This window comes from Triplophysa dalaica, chromosome 5, assembly GCF_015846415.1.
Source record: "Triplophysa dalaica isolate WHDGS20190420 chromosome 5, ASM1584641v1, whole genome shotgun sequence".
Lineage (NCBI taxonomy): Eukaryota > Metazoa > Chordata > Actinopteri > Cypriniformes > Nemacheilidae > Triplophysa > Triplophysa dalaica.
The window spans coordinates 12,631,462-12,648,496 of record NC_079546.1 but is presented as its reverse complement, the minus strand read 5'-3'; the positions used below and the strand labels follow the sequence as shown (position 1 = coordinate 12,648,496).

The 17,035-nt window shown below is 35.7% G+C and overlaps 1 protein-coding gene across 8 annotated transcripts; it reads right to left on the bottom strand.

Moving 5' to 3' along the window:
* Positions 1–483: 483 nt before the first annotated feature.
* Positions 484–16,436, bottom strand: vezt (vezatin, adherens junctions transmembrane protein). Of its 8 annotated transcripts, none has more exons than XM_056749035.1 (12): positions 16,301–16,436; positions 11,704–11,841; positions 9,335–9,427; positions 8,311–8,495; positions 7,876–8,157; positions 7,288–7,436; positions 6,892–7,040; positions 5,611–5,939; positions 4,928–5,121; positions 3,723–3,820; positions 3,012–3,216; positions 484–2,856 (listed from the first exon to the last, which is right to left on the bottom strand). In XM_056749035.1, the coding sequence occupies exons 1-12, from the start codon at positions 16,334–16,336 to the stop codon at positions 2,312–2,314; spliced, it is 2,403 nt and encodes an 800-aa protein (XP_056605013.1). In that variant the 5' UTR covers positions 16,337–16,436; the 3' UTR covers positions 484–2,311. The 8 variants fall into 8 exon arrangements, with proteins under 8 accessions (XP_056605013.1, XP_056605017.1, XP_056605015.1 ...); XM_056749039.1 differs by having other exon boundaries at positions 7,288–7,424; positions 16,301–16,419; XM_056749037.1 differs by having other exon boundaries at positions 9,335–9,424; positions 16,301–16,419.
* Positions 16,437–17,035: the final 599 nt, after the last annotated feature.

The window sequence follows — 17,035 nt, the reverse complement described above, 5'->3', positions numbered from 1 at the left end:
CATACCAATATGTACATAAAAGCTTAAATATATACATAACAGCTTAAATAATGCTTTTGCACAGTTGTTTAATTTACATGTGGTCTGTCCTGTTTGTGTGAATTTGACGAATAACATGTTCTGGTCAAATTTCAGCATTAAATCAAAAGATTATATTTTTTAATTCTTTTTGAGCTAAACTAGACTTAGCTTAACCGTAAATCTTTTAGACAATTCTTATTAAGTAATCAACCATGAGAAAAATATATTATGTCATGACGTCACGAATACAAAGTATGAAAACTAAAATTTGCGATTTAACTAATATAACAATATTTGTGCAAGTAGCTGTACCTGCACTTATTTATCTGTCAACAGATGGCAGCCTTACTCCAACTGTAGCGTTAGTACATGACAATCTTTGAATCTTTCCTCTCAATACATATGCACAAGAGTCTGTTCCAGTGTGAACTTTATTAGGTCACCTCACAAAAGACAAACACATATGTACATATACTTTATTTCACAAACAAAATGAAGGAATGTGGATGGAGGAAAAACACGACCCTCCGAAAAAAGGTCAAATATAACCTGCCACTGCCAAGACGGGCTTGCAAGTCATGCATATTCATGAAAAAAATGAATGAAGAGTGGTAAACATACAACTAACAATTTACACACAAATGTGGAGTCATAGGATCAAATGTTTTCATAAAGTTCTCCTTCATTCTGTCTCAATGTAACATTTCAGTGTAATTCTAAAGTGCAATGACACCTCCGGGGCAAAGAGTGTTTAAGGCAAATAAAATGCAGTGTATATTAGGGTCTAAATTTGGACAATATGGAAGGCCTAGAGTAATATTTTAGGGCCAGTACTTGGAAAAGGGCCCAACAACTAATAAAGAACACAATTGTACATGAGCAGAATATATGATGCCAAAGAGAGATATACTCTTTGTGAAACAAAAATAAGGCAAACCACTGTAAATAAAGGGAAGGTGAAGGGTTAAAAACTGCTTTGACAAGTATACTTATAAAATTCTACATTCTTTAGAGAAAAAAAATTACCTTGTCATGGTCACACAGGAAATCCAGCTGTGTCCAAACAGACAAGTTTGATGTGGAAATGGAATAAGGGCATATTTTTATTTTTTGTTTAAAGAGTGACACATAAACAAATATGCAAATATTTTGTGAGAGGAAAGATGCTGTCTTTTCAAGGTCACCAAAAACCAGCTAAAATCCAGTAGGACATCAGTATATAGGGTAGTTGATAAATAAACCGTAACTGTGTACTATGGTTCGAAAGGAAATGCAGAACACTAACTGTTATTTCATATTATTAATGTTTATATTTTATACATAAAATAGCATAAGAGAGATTTATTTTCATTGTTAAATTTTTCCTATTTTTTCTGTCAAACCATAGTATGCACCTATGGTTTATTTGTTAACTTCACACACATATATAATTCCCATTTATATATATCTTTGTATGTTTCTTGCTTAAATGTGCAATTAAATTAATTGAAATGTCTGGGTCATAATTTAACCCCAAAGCCAAAGTAAAGTTATATTTTGAATGATGTATAAAAAGAGCTTGTTATAAACTGAACAATGAGGAAAATATTTGGATTCCATTAATTAACCAATTCATTAACCACAAGTTTACCGACACGAGTATTAACTAAGGGAAGTACAACAAATATTTCACAATTGAAATAAATTAGGTTAATCCCTATTGTTTTGCATCACAGAAATAACATTTATTTTATTATTTAAAAGTTTTTTGTGGTAATAAAATTTGGAAAAATGTGCATATTATTGTAATTTATTTAAATCATGTGTTAATGAAAAAATTACTAATAGTCTGAAAAAAATAGTTTTTTTAAGCTAGGTTTATTTTCTACATGCAAAATACAGTTTATCATTTGCTTTTGATTTTGGAGTGATGTATGACCTGGACATGTTTACCCCAATAAATGGGAATTAAAATAAGACTCTGTACCATTTACATTCATTAATCTAAGTACAGGTATGCAACGGCCAATGACGTAGATGTGTTATGTGAGTACATGTGTCCGTTTTGGTGTTATTTTGTGTACTAGCGTCTGCCAGTCTGTACCTGAGGCCTGTCATGATGAACGTGGACAAAGAATGTCCCATGAAACATACAGCTCTCTAAAACATACACACACATCAAAGCACAGACACACCAAAACAGATTCACACACACCAGCTACATCCAATGATGTCAGCGACCTGAAATCAAGCTCAATAAATTAAACTAAAACACAAGAATAAATATTCTGGCGGTCTTGAAAATGCGGTTTCAGTCCTCCTCAGTTTCTCTCCCCTCCTGTGATGTCACTTCCTCTTCGTCCTCGGAGTCCCCAAAGGTACATTCTTGCATGTGTGTGAACGTATGCGAACGCGCTGCTACCTGGGCGGCCAAAGCGGAGCTAAAACTTAGCGCTTCTGAGCCATGCAGTTCTGTGAGCCTGTCAATCACTGAAAGCGTGGGAACCCTTGCTGCGAGTAGTGGATGTGTTCCTTCTTCAATAAGCCCATCTGATTGGAAGAGCTGCGTTTCCTCTGTGGTCTCCGCCCCACAGATGACATTATTTGCATCGGTTACCCCCTCCGATTCACCACAAGAAAATTCTGTCACTAAAAAATTTTCTTCTTCCATTTCGCGCATGATGTCAGTCTGGTTTTCACAATCGTTCCTCTCTTCTTCTGCTATTATTAGTTGCCCTTGTGTTTCTTGGGAAATGTGATTTCCTGTGTTAGTAGTAGCTTCTGCCGAAATACACGCCTGTATAGAGTTTGTCTCCGTTTCTTCAGGCTTCTCATTAGTGAATGGAGTTAGAGCAGCTAAAAGAACAAAAAATACAGTGAGTTAAGATGGAGTGGAATTACCCATCTTCATATTTTCCAGTCTTTTTAATAGACCTAAACATATGAATGGGTTGGAATGAATTTGGAAGTAGTAACCGCTGACTTTCTGTTATCGCATTTGTGTGTATTACCTTGATCGCTGAAGAGCAGACGCTTGCGTTTGTCTCTCTCTCCATCCGAGGCTCGGATTCCCAGGACGGATTTCAGCTCGAGTAAAACGCGCCTCGACTCTTCTCGTTCCCGCCGTTGCCTCTCCAGTTCGCATGGCGACAACATGTCTGCGGTCGCCCTCCATTCTGTCTCAGAGTCAGAATCCGAAACATAGGCCTCAAGTTCCTGACCAAGAAAAACAGCAATTTATTCAAACTAAGCCTGTTAAAACAAACTTAACTGTTTATGACTATTTCTGCATATGACAACAATCAAATCAGCTGGATTTGCCATTCACGTGTCCAAAAATATAGAAATTTTCAAGGACATTATATCGCTATTATTGTATTATAGAATGTACTTGTACATTTTCTTTAGAGAGTGCGAGTTGGGGTTGCCTATGCAAAACTATTTTACTGTTCTGCAATTGCTGAATGGTCGCCAGGGTTTGCTAAGCATTTACTAAAGTGTTCTTAATGGTTTAAGCACGAGATTGCTACGATGTTCTAAGAGGTTTCTATGGCGTTTTTTGTTTGAGCATGTTATGTGCTGCTTATATATATATATGTGTATGCGTAATAATGAAGCATTCATAGAAGGACAAGATGTAAAAAGATAACAACATAGGACAAAAAAACAACAACAAGGTTTTTATGGAGTTATGTTAAATGATGTGAAGACTCAAACTGTACCTGTTCTTCAGGAATGGGGTCTCTGTCCTGTATGTGTGCAATTGGGGCACTGGGAGGGGATTCTGGGAAAGCGGTTTCCTCCGGCGGTTCAGAACCTTCTGAGACATAAAATCACTATATGACTATGTGCGTGACTTCTTTTAACACAAGATAACGACATAACTAATTATTTAGAAGTAAAATCTACAGAAAAATAGCACATTTTACTATTTAAAATATTGTTATTTAAATAAAACACCACAATTTGCTTTTGGTAGATGTTTTGTTTTCAACCACTCACATCACACACACTAAAATTATTCCCACATGGATTTGAACCATTTATTAAATTGCATTTCCACATAAAATCACCAGACAAAATCAAGTTACTCCCCAAATCCAATTTTTACTCGATCTGGAGTGTATATTGTGGATACTGTGTACTTCAAAACACAGAGTAATGAAGTTACTAGTCTTAAAATAGCTGCAGTTGTATGGCACCATCAAACAACTGTACAGCTGACTTTTTGCATTAAACCACAAGCAGAGGAAACTCATCGAGTGACGGTGGACATCATGTGACTATTAACTTCAATTCATTATTGCCTAATTCTGCAAAAGACATCACCAACTAAATCTCCCCTTTCTCTTTTTACCCTCTTACTTCCCTTACGCTTCCTAAAATAACTACAGGGAGGGAAATCGGTCAAATAAGGAATAAAAAATAGTCTCAAGACACAAAGACAAGACGCAGAGACTGACGCACCAAATGATGATCATACACGCTAGAACACAGGGTTATTATACTGAAATACAAAAAATTTGTTCTGAAAGGGACAGTTCACCCAAAAGTGAAAATTCCATAATCATTTACTTGACATTACTTCCAAACATGTATAAATGTCTTTGTTCTGATGAGTACAAAGGAAGAAATTTGGAATAATATCAGTTACCTATTAAATTATATATTATATAATATAATTATATATTATATCAATTATATATATATATATATATATAGATGTATATTTAATACTGTAATATTTAAAAGGTAAAACAATAATATTACATATAATCATATTAAATATTAAATAATTATCTTAAATTATTTTTGAAACTTCATGTTTGTAGTTATCTACTTTGGTGGGCTTAACACTATAACATCTTTTAGAGGCCTCTTTATGAACAACATGCCGCTGTTATTGGTTGAGAGGTTGACCTCTGACCTGGACAGCTGGAGACTCTGCGCAGCATGCGGTCGACCTGTGCGAGCGTGTCATCCCAGCAGCAGGTGCTGGCCTGCATGTGTGGCTGCAACAGCTGTAAACGTTCCCTCAGCTCCTGATATCCTGCACACGTCATCTCCTCTGTTTCCTTAGCAACCATTAATTTCTCCAAGTCATCCTCGAGAATTATGACCCTATAAGAAACATCCATAAAGGGGTTTTTATAACATAAAAAGGAAAAGCAACGCCAAGGTCATGGGTTCGATCCCAGGGGATTGCACATACTAAGACAAAAATGTATAGTATAATGCAAATGTAAGTCGCTTTGGATAAATGCATCTCCCAAATGCATAAATATAAAATGTAAAAAATTACTTGATTGATGAATTTTCTTGCACTTCTGTCTAGCAATACATGTACTTAGTTTTCTTGATTTAAAAAAAAAAAAACAATTGATCGATTCAAAAATAAATGTTAGCCATACACATATTACATAAACAATATATTTGAATTGATTAATCGATTATTTAGGAATAGATTCTTCTACTACTTTTGAATAGATTCATTGATTATTACGGAATCCATTAATCGTGATTAATTGACTTGACTGCACTATATTAAATGCATTTTTATTTCATATATCAGCAAACCTATTGAGAAAGCAATAATGAAGAGTTACATACTCGTTTAAGAGAGTTTTCAGGTGAAGTTGTAAACTGCGGACTGAAGTGTGCAGAGAATTGAGCTCTCTACATTTCTGTCGGGCACGGGCATTTTTTCCTGAGCCCACTGTCTGGTGCTGGGTCTCAAAGTAGCGATGGAAGTCATAGCTGCGCTGAAGGTCGCCAAGGCAACAGGCCAGGGTTCGATGGAGGGAGTCGGTAATCAAAGGGACACTGTTATATGTAAGGGGGGTGGACCTGGAGTCTAGCTCCTGGCTCCCAGGAGATAACAGCAAAGCTAGTCGCCGAAAAAACTCGGAACTCTGCCCCACCCACAACTGGAACAACATCTGCAAAGCAATTTGAAGAACAAGTGTAATGGTATTTAGCAGACTGATATGTTTCATATCAACAGATGGCAGGGCAATTTTTTAACAAGCTAAATAAGCAACATTGTGATGATTTTATTGTGGATTTTATTCGCTGGGCCAGCGAATTCTAATGAACCCTACAACTATTTGCAACTACAAGAGCAGTGAACTATGAGTCAGTTCCCTTAAATTGTTGTTACAAAAAAATTATAAATACATTTTTGGTTGCGTCATCACAAAAACGTGTTTATTAAAGTCTCGGAGTGCCTTTTGCCATGTTTGGTACATATTGGTACATTATCAAATTGGTAAAAGTACATTATTTTATTTGCCGGGTGCCTTATTGTATTTTACTTTTTCATTAGATATTCTAAATTTACTTAGCAACAATAGTTGTTTGGTCCAAATTATGGCTAGTTTGAAAAAGATTACAAATATAAAGGCATTTCCCAATAAATATTAGGGCTGTTAACGGATTAATCACATTAAGAATAAAAATTTGTGTTAACATTATATGTGTCTGTGTACTGTGCATATTTATTTATTTATTGTATTTATAGACACATACATGTATACATTTAGGAAATATTTGCATATATATATATATATATATATATATATATATATATATATTTAAATCATTTTCAATTCAAATACTTTATAAACAATTAATGATATGTATATGTTTCCTAAACATATGCATAATGGGTATGTTTTTATAAATACAAAACTAATGTGCACTGTGCACAGACATATAAAGTATTATGGAAACACAAACTTTTACTCTGGATGCAATTAATCGTTTAACAGCCCTGATTAATAAAATATTAAATAATATACCAAATATTAAATATCAAAAGTCTGAAAAAAAAAGTGCTATATTTCCCAGACCAACAGTGTGATGATGAACAGTAATGATACATTTTGTAACCTTGAGCGCAGGTAGACTGTAATCATTGGTCAAGTCTTGTGCTTGCTCATCTGAAAGATGCTCCACCCCCAGGCCGAGACCCAGCTCTCTGATTGGAACGGTGGACACATAGTTGGTGACATTGTCTATCTCGGAGTTTAGCGGAAATGTAAAATATAGTCAAAGATTCATCAACTTAGATGTTACAAGTTCAAAAATGCCAGTAAATCATTTGCATGAAAATCTCTAATTCTTACTAAATGAACAATGTTTAACAGTTACGTGTGGGAAATGTGTTAAATAGTCAAGAAAATATTGCAACAATGCTGAAAACAACTAACTAACATTTTTTTTAAATATAATGAATTATATATTTTATTTGGGGTGAAATACAAGTTGCCGTTGGCTAAGGATATGACTTCAGCATGACGCACGTGGCCAAACGGGAGGCTCGGAACGCGCAACGAAGGCTCTGATAGGCCGCCTTTCGTAGACCAATCAGCTGCTGACTGCGAAGATGGCCTGCCCTGTTAAAGGGACAGGCACCACTCACCCTGTCGAGTAAACTTAACAAGTGAAACATGATCCTACTGTGCAGACGTCCGAGAACCGTTAGGGCAGACATAAATCACATACAACAATAACTACATAAAAATGAAATGTGAATGAAGATTACGATGAAATTACACGTTTTTTTTCTATCAAAGAAAAATATACAACATGCACAATACAAACAAGATCACACAAACAACAGAAATAATATATTATAAACATTACTGGTATTTCCAACTATGTTTTAAAAAAATAAAAAGGCAGCTGAATAGTCTTTAGCCAAAAATATCCCCCCCCAAAAATTATTTATAATATCAATATTTTTGAATGTAAATAGCCTCTGACACGCAAACATAAATGACATGGACAAGACAGACAAACATAATGCTATAAACACACACACATAACATAACTAAAGATGGAGGGTGTATGTGTTCGTTTTGGGACACTTACAGGGTGAAACCTCTTGAAATGACTTCTGTTTCCTGTATCAGACGCAGTGATTTGCGGGACAGGCTGGTTAACGCTCGGCTGTTATTCACCAAACCTTCCAGCTGGATAGCCAGAGATTGGACGTGACGTTGTAGACTTGCCTTGCGACACAGAGACATCCCACGACACGCACACACTGCACAAACCAGGGCAACAGACGTCCACAAGGCAAGCTTATGATCAGGGCAAAAACAGCAGACACCAAGCAGGACGGCTAGCACCCCGACCAACACCGAAACTTCCCTGTAAAGTAAAAAAATAAAACAATCCTGAAATTCCATTTCTTATTATCATCAAGAAAAAGTTCATCCAGAAATAAGAAAAACATCCTTATTTATGCATCTTAGTTATTTATGTCTTATATAGCAATCATTGACAGGTGTGTACAGTATGTACCATATAGAGGGTTGTGCGAGGTAGCGTGGTGCTGGTATGCCGATGCTGGCACTGGGGCAGACAGTATCTGTTGAGCCCAGAGAGAGGACGCTCGGATCCAACAGCTCAATCAGCTCGACATCTTCTTGTAACAGCACATCCTGAGATAACAGACAGCGCAGGGAATACTGGCGGAAAGCAGCATCCTGCAGAGAAACAAACACAATATAACATAATCTCCCTGGGGCTGGGGAGTTGGGATCAATAATCTAATCATCTAATCTACTGAATTCATTCCGTCCACTATGTCAACTGCACCGTTGCGGCAATACTGGATTTCAGTGCTGGAGCACAGCTGTTTGGTTTCATTTAATAGTTTTTGAAATAAGGTGAAGGCAAACTCTAGCCAGTAAAAACGATGGATGGCACTTCCTCATTTAGTTCCAGTACCACTGTTGAAAAATAAAGCCAAAACTTTGCAGATATGGCACCTGACATTGCGCAGATGACATCATTCGTAGCCAAAGTGTGCACAGTAATAATTGCGAGGTGGAGCTGAGGTATAAAGGGCTCGCCCATATTTCCCAATGAGTTCATCTCAAATAATAAATTGTTTTGCCACGCCCCCTTTTTACAACTATACTAAAAAAAATAAACATCAGCGTGATAAGAATTAACATAAATGAAAGAAACCATTTTTCCAAGAATGTTTTTAACGTTTGCCGTGATTCTATTCGTTTACATGGAGAGGGTGCATTTTATGACCTATCCTTATAATGTCTAAGAACAGCAGCTGCATTTTGAAATTGAACTGGCAGCAGACTGACATTTGAAGGGGCGGAGTTATCGGATGCTCCTCCCAAGCCGTCTAACAAGCATCATTTAAGATGGAAAGTCATTACAGGAAAGATTATGAGGGTAAACAAATTTTTAAAATGACCCCCATTGATAAACTATTTACAATAAATGCTGCATTATTTCATGAAAAAAATTCATTGTAATTTGTCACTGGCAAAAAATAGATGCATTTTAGTGTCGCACTCACCAGCTGCTGCTCCTTCCACTGGGTGGTGCTATCTCGATGAAGTGGACTAAGGCTGCGCAGTGCATCAACCAGCCTCCAAACACCAGCCTTCTGCTTTAAACACACACAACATATTCCTTCCTTTTTAACAGCTTTAAGCAAAAAAGAAAAGAAATCTCGCACACTACCATTGCTTGCAAAGAGGTACACTTTATCAGTATAACAATGTTTCGTTCTCATGACCTTTATCAGGCATTTACAAATAATACAAGTTCCCATTTAAAAGGTGACAACACCAATCACTACAAGAGTTCATCAACTACTATTTACGTTCCATACCTAGATCATCAGAGAGTCATTCATGAAAGTTACAAATCACATCAAAGCAGGATTGCACAGTATCAAGTACAAAGAATAACATCATACCATCCCCACATCATAACAAAATTATTTAACAGCTTTAACATTTTGAAAAGAATATGTAAGTGGTGATTTCCCAAAAGTCATCACTCATACAACAATGCTAGGATGTTGTCGGGGGTTGCCAGGGAATTGCATGCGTTTGTTTGTAACAATATTAGCATGTTGCTAATTATTGTGGTTGCTATATGGCTCAAGTTCCTCCATCCATCCTTCTTGCCCAGTGTGGTATTTCAGTCCAGTTGTAATGTTAGGATTTCTAAAATATTGATTCTATATAGAATCTGCTATAAGGCAACTAACACAAAAAAACTAATTTAATTTCACTTCCGTGATCATTGATTAATCTAGATCTGTCAACAAATTATTCATATTAGTTTTGTAAACTGAATCAACTGATTAATGTAAAACACCTGACTAAACTGATTAATTTGTTGTGAATATTATATATGCTTTTACTCCTATTGCTTATTTTTTTGCTTACGTTTGTCAGTTCTGAGCTGGGAATGTAGACCACGTTTACTTTCTTAATGTGAAAAAGAACAACTATTCTTCTAAGATTTTCCTTTTGAGCTCCACAGAAGAAGATATGGGTTTGTAACAACATAATAGGAATGTTAATTATTCAAGTTTTATGCCTAAATTTTAGGGCACACAACTTGGAATATATCTGAACAATATTCTAAAAGAAAACTATTTATAGCAAGTTGAAGAAACTTGTTGCACACTATGGTTTTGTTGGCTGTTCTTTCTTCGTGTTATTAGTATTCTACTGCTGTTCAACAAACACATTCAAGATGCTTTGAATCTGTGTCAGCAACTGAAGAATAGAAATTGAATAGAAAGTGTCAGTGGGGGGGGGGGTGGATTCAGTGTGGCTGTGTATTTAACAATAAAGATGTCAACTAAAGAAAAACAGAAAATGTGATAAACTATATGTTTACATTTTCTGAAACGTAAGTAGGGTTTTTCTCTGCAAAACCCACAACCATAATGCAACCACACCAGCACTATGCAAGTGATTAATAGTGCATTGCGAGGTGGTTGGTAATATAGGTCATTGGTTACAAAGATGTTGCTAGATGGTCATCAATATGAGAGATTGTTTGCCTGTTTTATCGTTGATTGTTGTATTTTGTTCAAACGTTTGTGTAGTGTTAAAGAACTGAAACGGGAAGTTTTTCTGGCCCAGCTTAGAACCATCGTTGTTTACATCATCCGAAGAGGTCTATAAACTTTTTCACACTTTAAAGGGGTCATTTGACTCGGCTAAAATGAATATTATTCTTTGCTTTAGATGTAATACAATGTGTATACACGATTTAAGTAGTTTGCTTTCCTACATTCTTTAAAATATATTCTATTGTGTTTTAACATAACAAAATCTATAAAGCAATGATTCCTACTATAGTAGTCAATGGTGGCCAAGAACTGTTTGGTTACAAGCATTCTTCAACCTTTCTCTGTGTTCATCAGAACAAATAAATGTATACAGATTTGGAACAACTTGAGGGTGAGTAAATGAAGACATAATTTTCATTTTGGGTGAACTGTTCCTTTAAGAAAGCATTGTTCTTATGTGCATCCAAAAAATATTTTATTCTGGCAAGAGATGAGCTCCATTTGCATTCAGTGGAACCTTTCCACCAATCGTATTTTCTTCAGATAATGCAAATATCTAGCTGTAATACATTGTTATTGTAACTGAATGTGTGTATTTCTGTAACTATCCATGGTTTTCTTAATCTGATCATGTATTTCAAAACCTGTTATGAAACTACTTCAGTAATATCTAATCCTCTCCTTTTTGCCTGAGCCACTAAACAAGGTCAAGTGTATAAACATTTGTAGCTTTTAAAATCACAGTTCGGTAATTTCACTCTGCTGAGCTGTCAGTCTTTAGAGACTATAGTACAGTAGTCATCCAGTTAGTGTACTAGAAAGGTAAGGCAAGGAAAGTTGGCACTCACTCTGGGAGACGAGAGGATGTCCTGTGGAAATGGCCTCTCCTCTCCACCAGCGCTTAACTCCTCCTCCTGAGAAACCGGTGAACATGCCTCAAAATCTGTGTGTCCTAAATCTTGCAAATACTGGAACAGAGGAGAGTTCTGCAAGGGCGAGAGAAATCACAAATATAAACATAAAGCAATGACTTATATAATGTCTAAAATTCACAAACCTTAAAAAAGAAAAGATTAAGAAAATAGCCAAGCTATTTGAGATTTAATCATGACCGGCCATATGTCCATTTTACAGCTTAAGGTAAAACAAACCTTTCAATGTCATAAATAAAGATTTTAGGGATGCACCAATAAAATATTTTTGGCCAATACTGGTATTAACACACTACAAATATTGACAAATTCCATTACTGATATTTGTCACTTGCTCACTTTTCGCAATACTATGTTGAATTTAGCTTGCAAGAAACATTATGCAATCCAGGGTCTTCACACAATTTACAAAATAATGGTTTGTTTGTTTAAAGTCCCACTGAAAAAAAAAAATTGAATTCCAAATTTTTTCATGAAACATTACAGCGTTTATTATAAAATAGGGTTGGGCCAATAGACATTGCCATCGTCCATTGCTATGGCTGATAGACATCACGATGGTGAGCTGTTCTGACGAATTGTTCACCTTGTCAGATTTTCCTACCGCAATGTTAAAATGAATATAATCTAAACCAGATCGACAAATTTTTTTGTCGATTGTCCTACCAGTTTAAAATAAACATAGTATGAGTTTATAGCATAAATACACTATCAGATTATCCTACCAGGTAGTATGAAATAATGTAGGATTAATTTACAGCGCAAAATACCCAATCAGTTGTAGTAGTATAAAATAAACAGGTTGGCTGATTTTACAGAGCAAAAAAAACTGACGGGTCGGATACAATTTCTGGACACCAGCATCGCGATTCGATCAAATGTTTCACTTTCGTCACATGAATTTATAACTGCCCAGCCTGCGCTGTATAAAGAAGATGTATTTCAGCGCAGGTCGTGCAAAACTCGTCTCACTTTATAACGCTGCTTGGCAATCACACATCGTTCATCGCAATGTTTCACTGTAGCCATCGTCCGATGTCAATTTGGTATACATCGCCCCAACCCTATTGTAAATAGCTTTTTCTAAATGTGCCCTCATAATCCTCTAAAATCTGAAAATCCACTTCTGCCCTCTAATTATTACATTCTAAAAATTAATTGTCAAGTTAAAAAGCTTTTCAAGTGGTTCCACACAACAATATTAAGTTAGAAAATAAATTAAGTTATCTCACAAATGTTTTTTGAGTAAAATCCAAACCATTCCGATTGTACCAGTAATTTTAAGTTAATTAAACTCAATGTTTATCCTTCTTAATGTACTTTTAAACTATATTTAATTATACTTTTTAATTTATAAATTATATAAAGACTTATGCAAGTCAAAACACAATGAGCAAATCAGATTAGAGGCATTTTAGTACTGGCCTTAGCACAGTTAAAGCTCATTGAATGATGCAAGAGACATCATTCTCTCACAATAAACCTCTCACAGCCTAAGCATGTGTACCACTCTATAGAACAATGGCAACCCTAAAACTAAAAAATACAACAAACTCTTTTAAACATCAAAGATAAATGAACATTAAGCACAAACAAGTCTTTTTTCTTTACTGAAAAACACTTAAAATAACACTAAATTTCGAAATTTACTGGCTAAATGCAGTTTTATGGAAAGCATGCTGGGAACTGAAAATCCCCCTCAACCAGTCATCTTGAATGAACTTGTTTATATAAAGTAAACTCAACAATAGGTCCAATATTATAGGATTTTGCATTCTACTCAACAATGTTAAGTTGACCAGTCATACACTTGTCAAGTAAAGCTGACAGATCAAATTTTTTTTGTATAAATAACATGGTTAACTTGCGTTTATTCAGTGACTTGCATTCTTTAAGTACTTTGAACAAGGATGGGTTAAGTAAATGTAAACTAACAGCAGCAAGAGTAAAAACATTTGAGTGTATCCATCTCAAATGATGTAAATTAGACGGCTTGGGCGGAGCATTCGTTAACTCCTCCCCTTCAACTGTCAGTATGCAGCAAGTTTCATTTCAAAATGTATTTATACATCCAATACATTTGCAGTGAATAATGCAAGCCGCGGTCACTATTTACTTCATTCGAAATTCCCTTTAACTCGGAAATGCATCAAAACCGTAGACTGAATAAAATATGGAAGTAGTGTCCGTGACGTCACACGTAGGTTTGTGAAGAGTAAAAATGAAGCCTAAAGTAGGCGGAGGCGCTCGTCGCCAACTTGGCATTGCGTCATCGCGCGTCACTCCCGGATAAACGAAAACGGGCAAAAAGGCTGGAAGTGGTCAGAGCTGAGGCGCCTGCTTTGCTGAAACCACTTGTCACTCTAGTTGCCATGCACCTAATTTGCAAAATTTTAAGGCTTAATATAAGTTAAACGGGTGAATTATCATGAAGTTGTCATGAAGGGTAAAATTAGATATCAAGACCAAAATTATGTTTTGTTCCAGGCTGTAAACATGTTTTTTTCTGCTGTAAAGTTTCCCATTTTAACATGGAGCTCAATGAGATTCACATTTTTTTGCGGATCATACACATTTATTGAATCTTCACTATTAAATATTACAAAGAGACCTTTGACCTTGACAAACAGTCATGAGTTTATAGGAATCCTCCTAGTGCAAAAAATACCACAAGCACTAAACAAATATAATTTGTAAAACAGACATGTGAGAGTAAATGTAAAAAAGAGAAAAACAGAAAGAGGTCATGATTCAGATATTCCTCACAGGCTGTTAAAGGCAGGATTTTCAGAGCAGAGTAGAAACATTATTTCCTGTCTTCTTCCTCCCTTACCTCTCTCTCATCCCTCACTCCCGTCTCAGATAGCCTTAAACTCTTCATCGCTCAACAGAAGACATAGACCAGACGCTCTCGCAGGTACCGGTTCCCAACCAGAGATCCAAATACATGAGTTTATTTCCACCACTGTGAGGGCAAGATTACTGTATCCTCTGGATTTGAGTTGCTTAAGAGGTTTATAATTCTTGTACTTATGTTACAAAAATTCTGCGCTGAGGTAACCTGTCATGAACAGTGGATTTTATGCTCTAAAGCTCAGCGACAGGAATTGGTTGGTGTGTGTTTATTGATGCGAAAGAGCAGACAATCAGGCCTGAGGCGAAAGACCTGATATCAGGACACCAAATGTGAGCATACCAAATCTGACTAGGCTTTTTTGAATATCTGAACTGTATGCATCCATAAAACAAATGCACAAAATAAAAATGTATGGGCCCAAGAATAAGCACATGTCCCATATTTACGGCCAGTTACAATAAACTGTAAATAATAGGGATGCACGATAAATGATCGGCCATATCAGTATCGGCCGATAAATTGTCATTTTTAATGTTATCGGCCGATAATAACATTTAGCCCGATATATTATAGCCGATATATCATAAATATTCTCTGGTTTAACTTCTTCGGCTGCACACTGTTCACAGTTAAAATACAGTGCGGTACTATCTTTCTGTCGTGATCATTCACTTACTGCTATTAGCAAAACATTGTTGATATAGGAACAGTATGTAAATACAGTATTTATGAATGTGTAAATTATTTTTGAATATTGCAATATTGTTTGAACCAGACTGCTGCGTGAATGCTTTTTGTCTTGAGACCTGTTAGACGTGTGGCTATTAAGAACAATTATCTGGGTTGCTCTGGAAGAACATCTATAATTTGTTTATTAAATAAAAAATATACTTGAAGGATAAAGACTTATTTAATAGTTTTAAGTAGGGTTAGTACACGATTTTCAGGTGGATAAAAAAAGATTGCCTTGTTTTCTGCAGGTAATGTTTTCAAATAAAAGCAGTTGTCCAGTTTTTGCCTTTTGTTTTAGTCTTACGGAATTTTATATTAATATTTAAATCCTGTATATCGGCCAATATACAGATTTTGAAAAACTCAAGGGTGAGTAAATGATGACAATTTTCTTTTGTTTTGGGTGAACTGTCCCTTTAAGAGCAATTCACTAATGTCCCAAATGTGATTTTGGTAGGCATCTCACTATGCTGTCTGGTTGGCAGTTTATTGTTTATTGTGTATTCTTTGCACTTAATGTAGTTTTAAATGAAAGCAACTCGTCTATACTTTCAGTTAACTTGATTTTTTATTTACTAGATTGCAGCTTACTGTAACTTAAAACACAGCTGCCCAGAGTGTTGTCCAGCCAGGCAGATCACTATAGGTTTGAAACACTACCTCTGGGCTCTGTTACCATATCAGATGTTCCTACAACATATTTTATTTAACGTAAAAAAAGAAATTATAAACGTATACTATAAGAATGTCTGTGTTTTATTAAACCCAGAGTAACTCACAAGCAGCTCTAAGTCCTTATAGAGAGGCACTGGGAGGGAGGAGTGTTGTGTGGCTAAGCGCAGGCTGCTAACTCCCCATCTATGACAGATAACGTTACTTCATCAGCTGCTGTGTTTCTCTGCATGTGTTTGGACGAAAACTCACCTCGAACACAACTTCTTCGTCAAAATCCTCAGTCATAGCTCTCCGCCATATGTTTACATCCGTTGCGCATGCTGGGATTGTAGTCGACAGAAATTACAGAAGGATCTCTACAGCTTCGGTTCTATGCGCAGAACCACGCGATGGTTTGAACTACACTTCCCATGATTCATAGCTCTTCTTCTTGTATTTGATAGGTGTTCTCAAAATGTGTCAACATCGCCAACTATGGAGCTTTTGGTCTAAACGCCCGTATGATTTTGTACAGAATGCAAATGCAAGTGCTGAAAAGGGTATTTCTTAATTCGTAATGTGAATTACATAAAAAAATACCTTATTGATTCGTTTTTGTAATAGAGAAATATTAAGGTGTAATGCAAAAAAAATCGGACAACTTTTTTTTATTCTGAACCTGGCACAAAGTTACATACGGTCTGTGTCAGTGTTGGGTGTAACTACATACGAATTTATTCGTAACTGTAATTTAATTAATGTTAAGTAAGGGTTTACGCACATTTTTCTGTAATTGAATTACTGTTACTTCTCATGTAATTGAACTAAATACTGTTTAATATATTCAATAGTGGAAATGACATCAGAATTATAAGTCTATACATGCTTTATTGTATACTTCTCACATTCGTATACTTTGGTTAGTTAATAAGAATAATTTATGTAGTTATTTATTATTTATTTGAATTAATAAAATAATCTGTTTCATGTCTAATCTTGAATCAC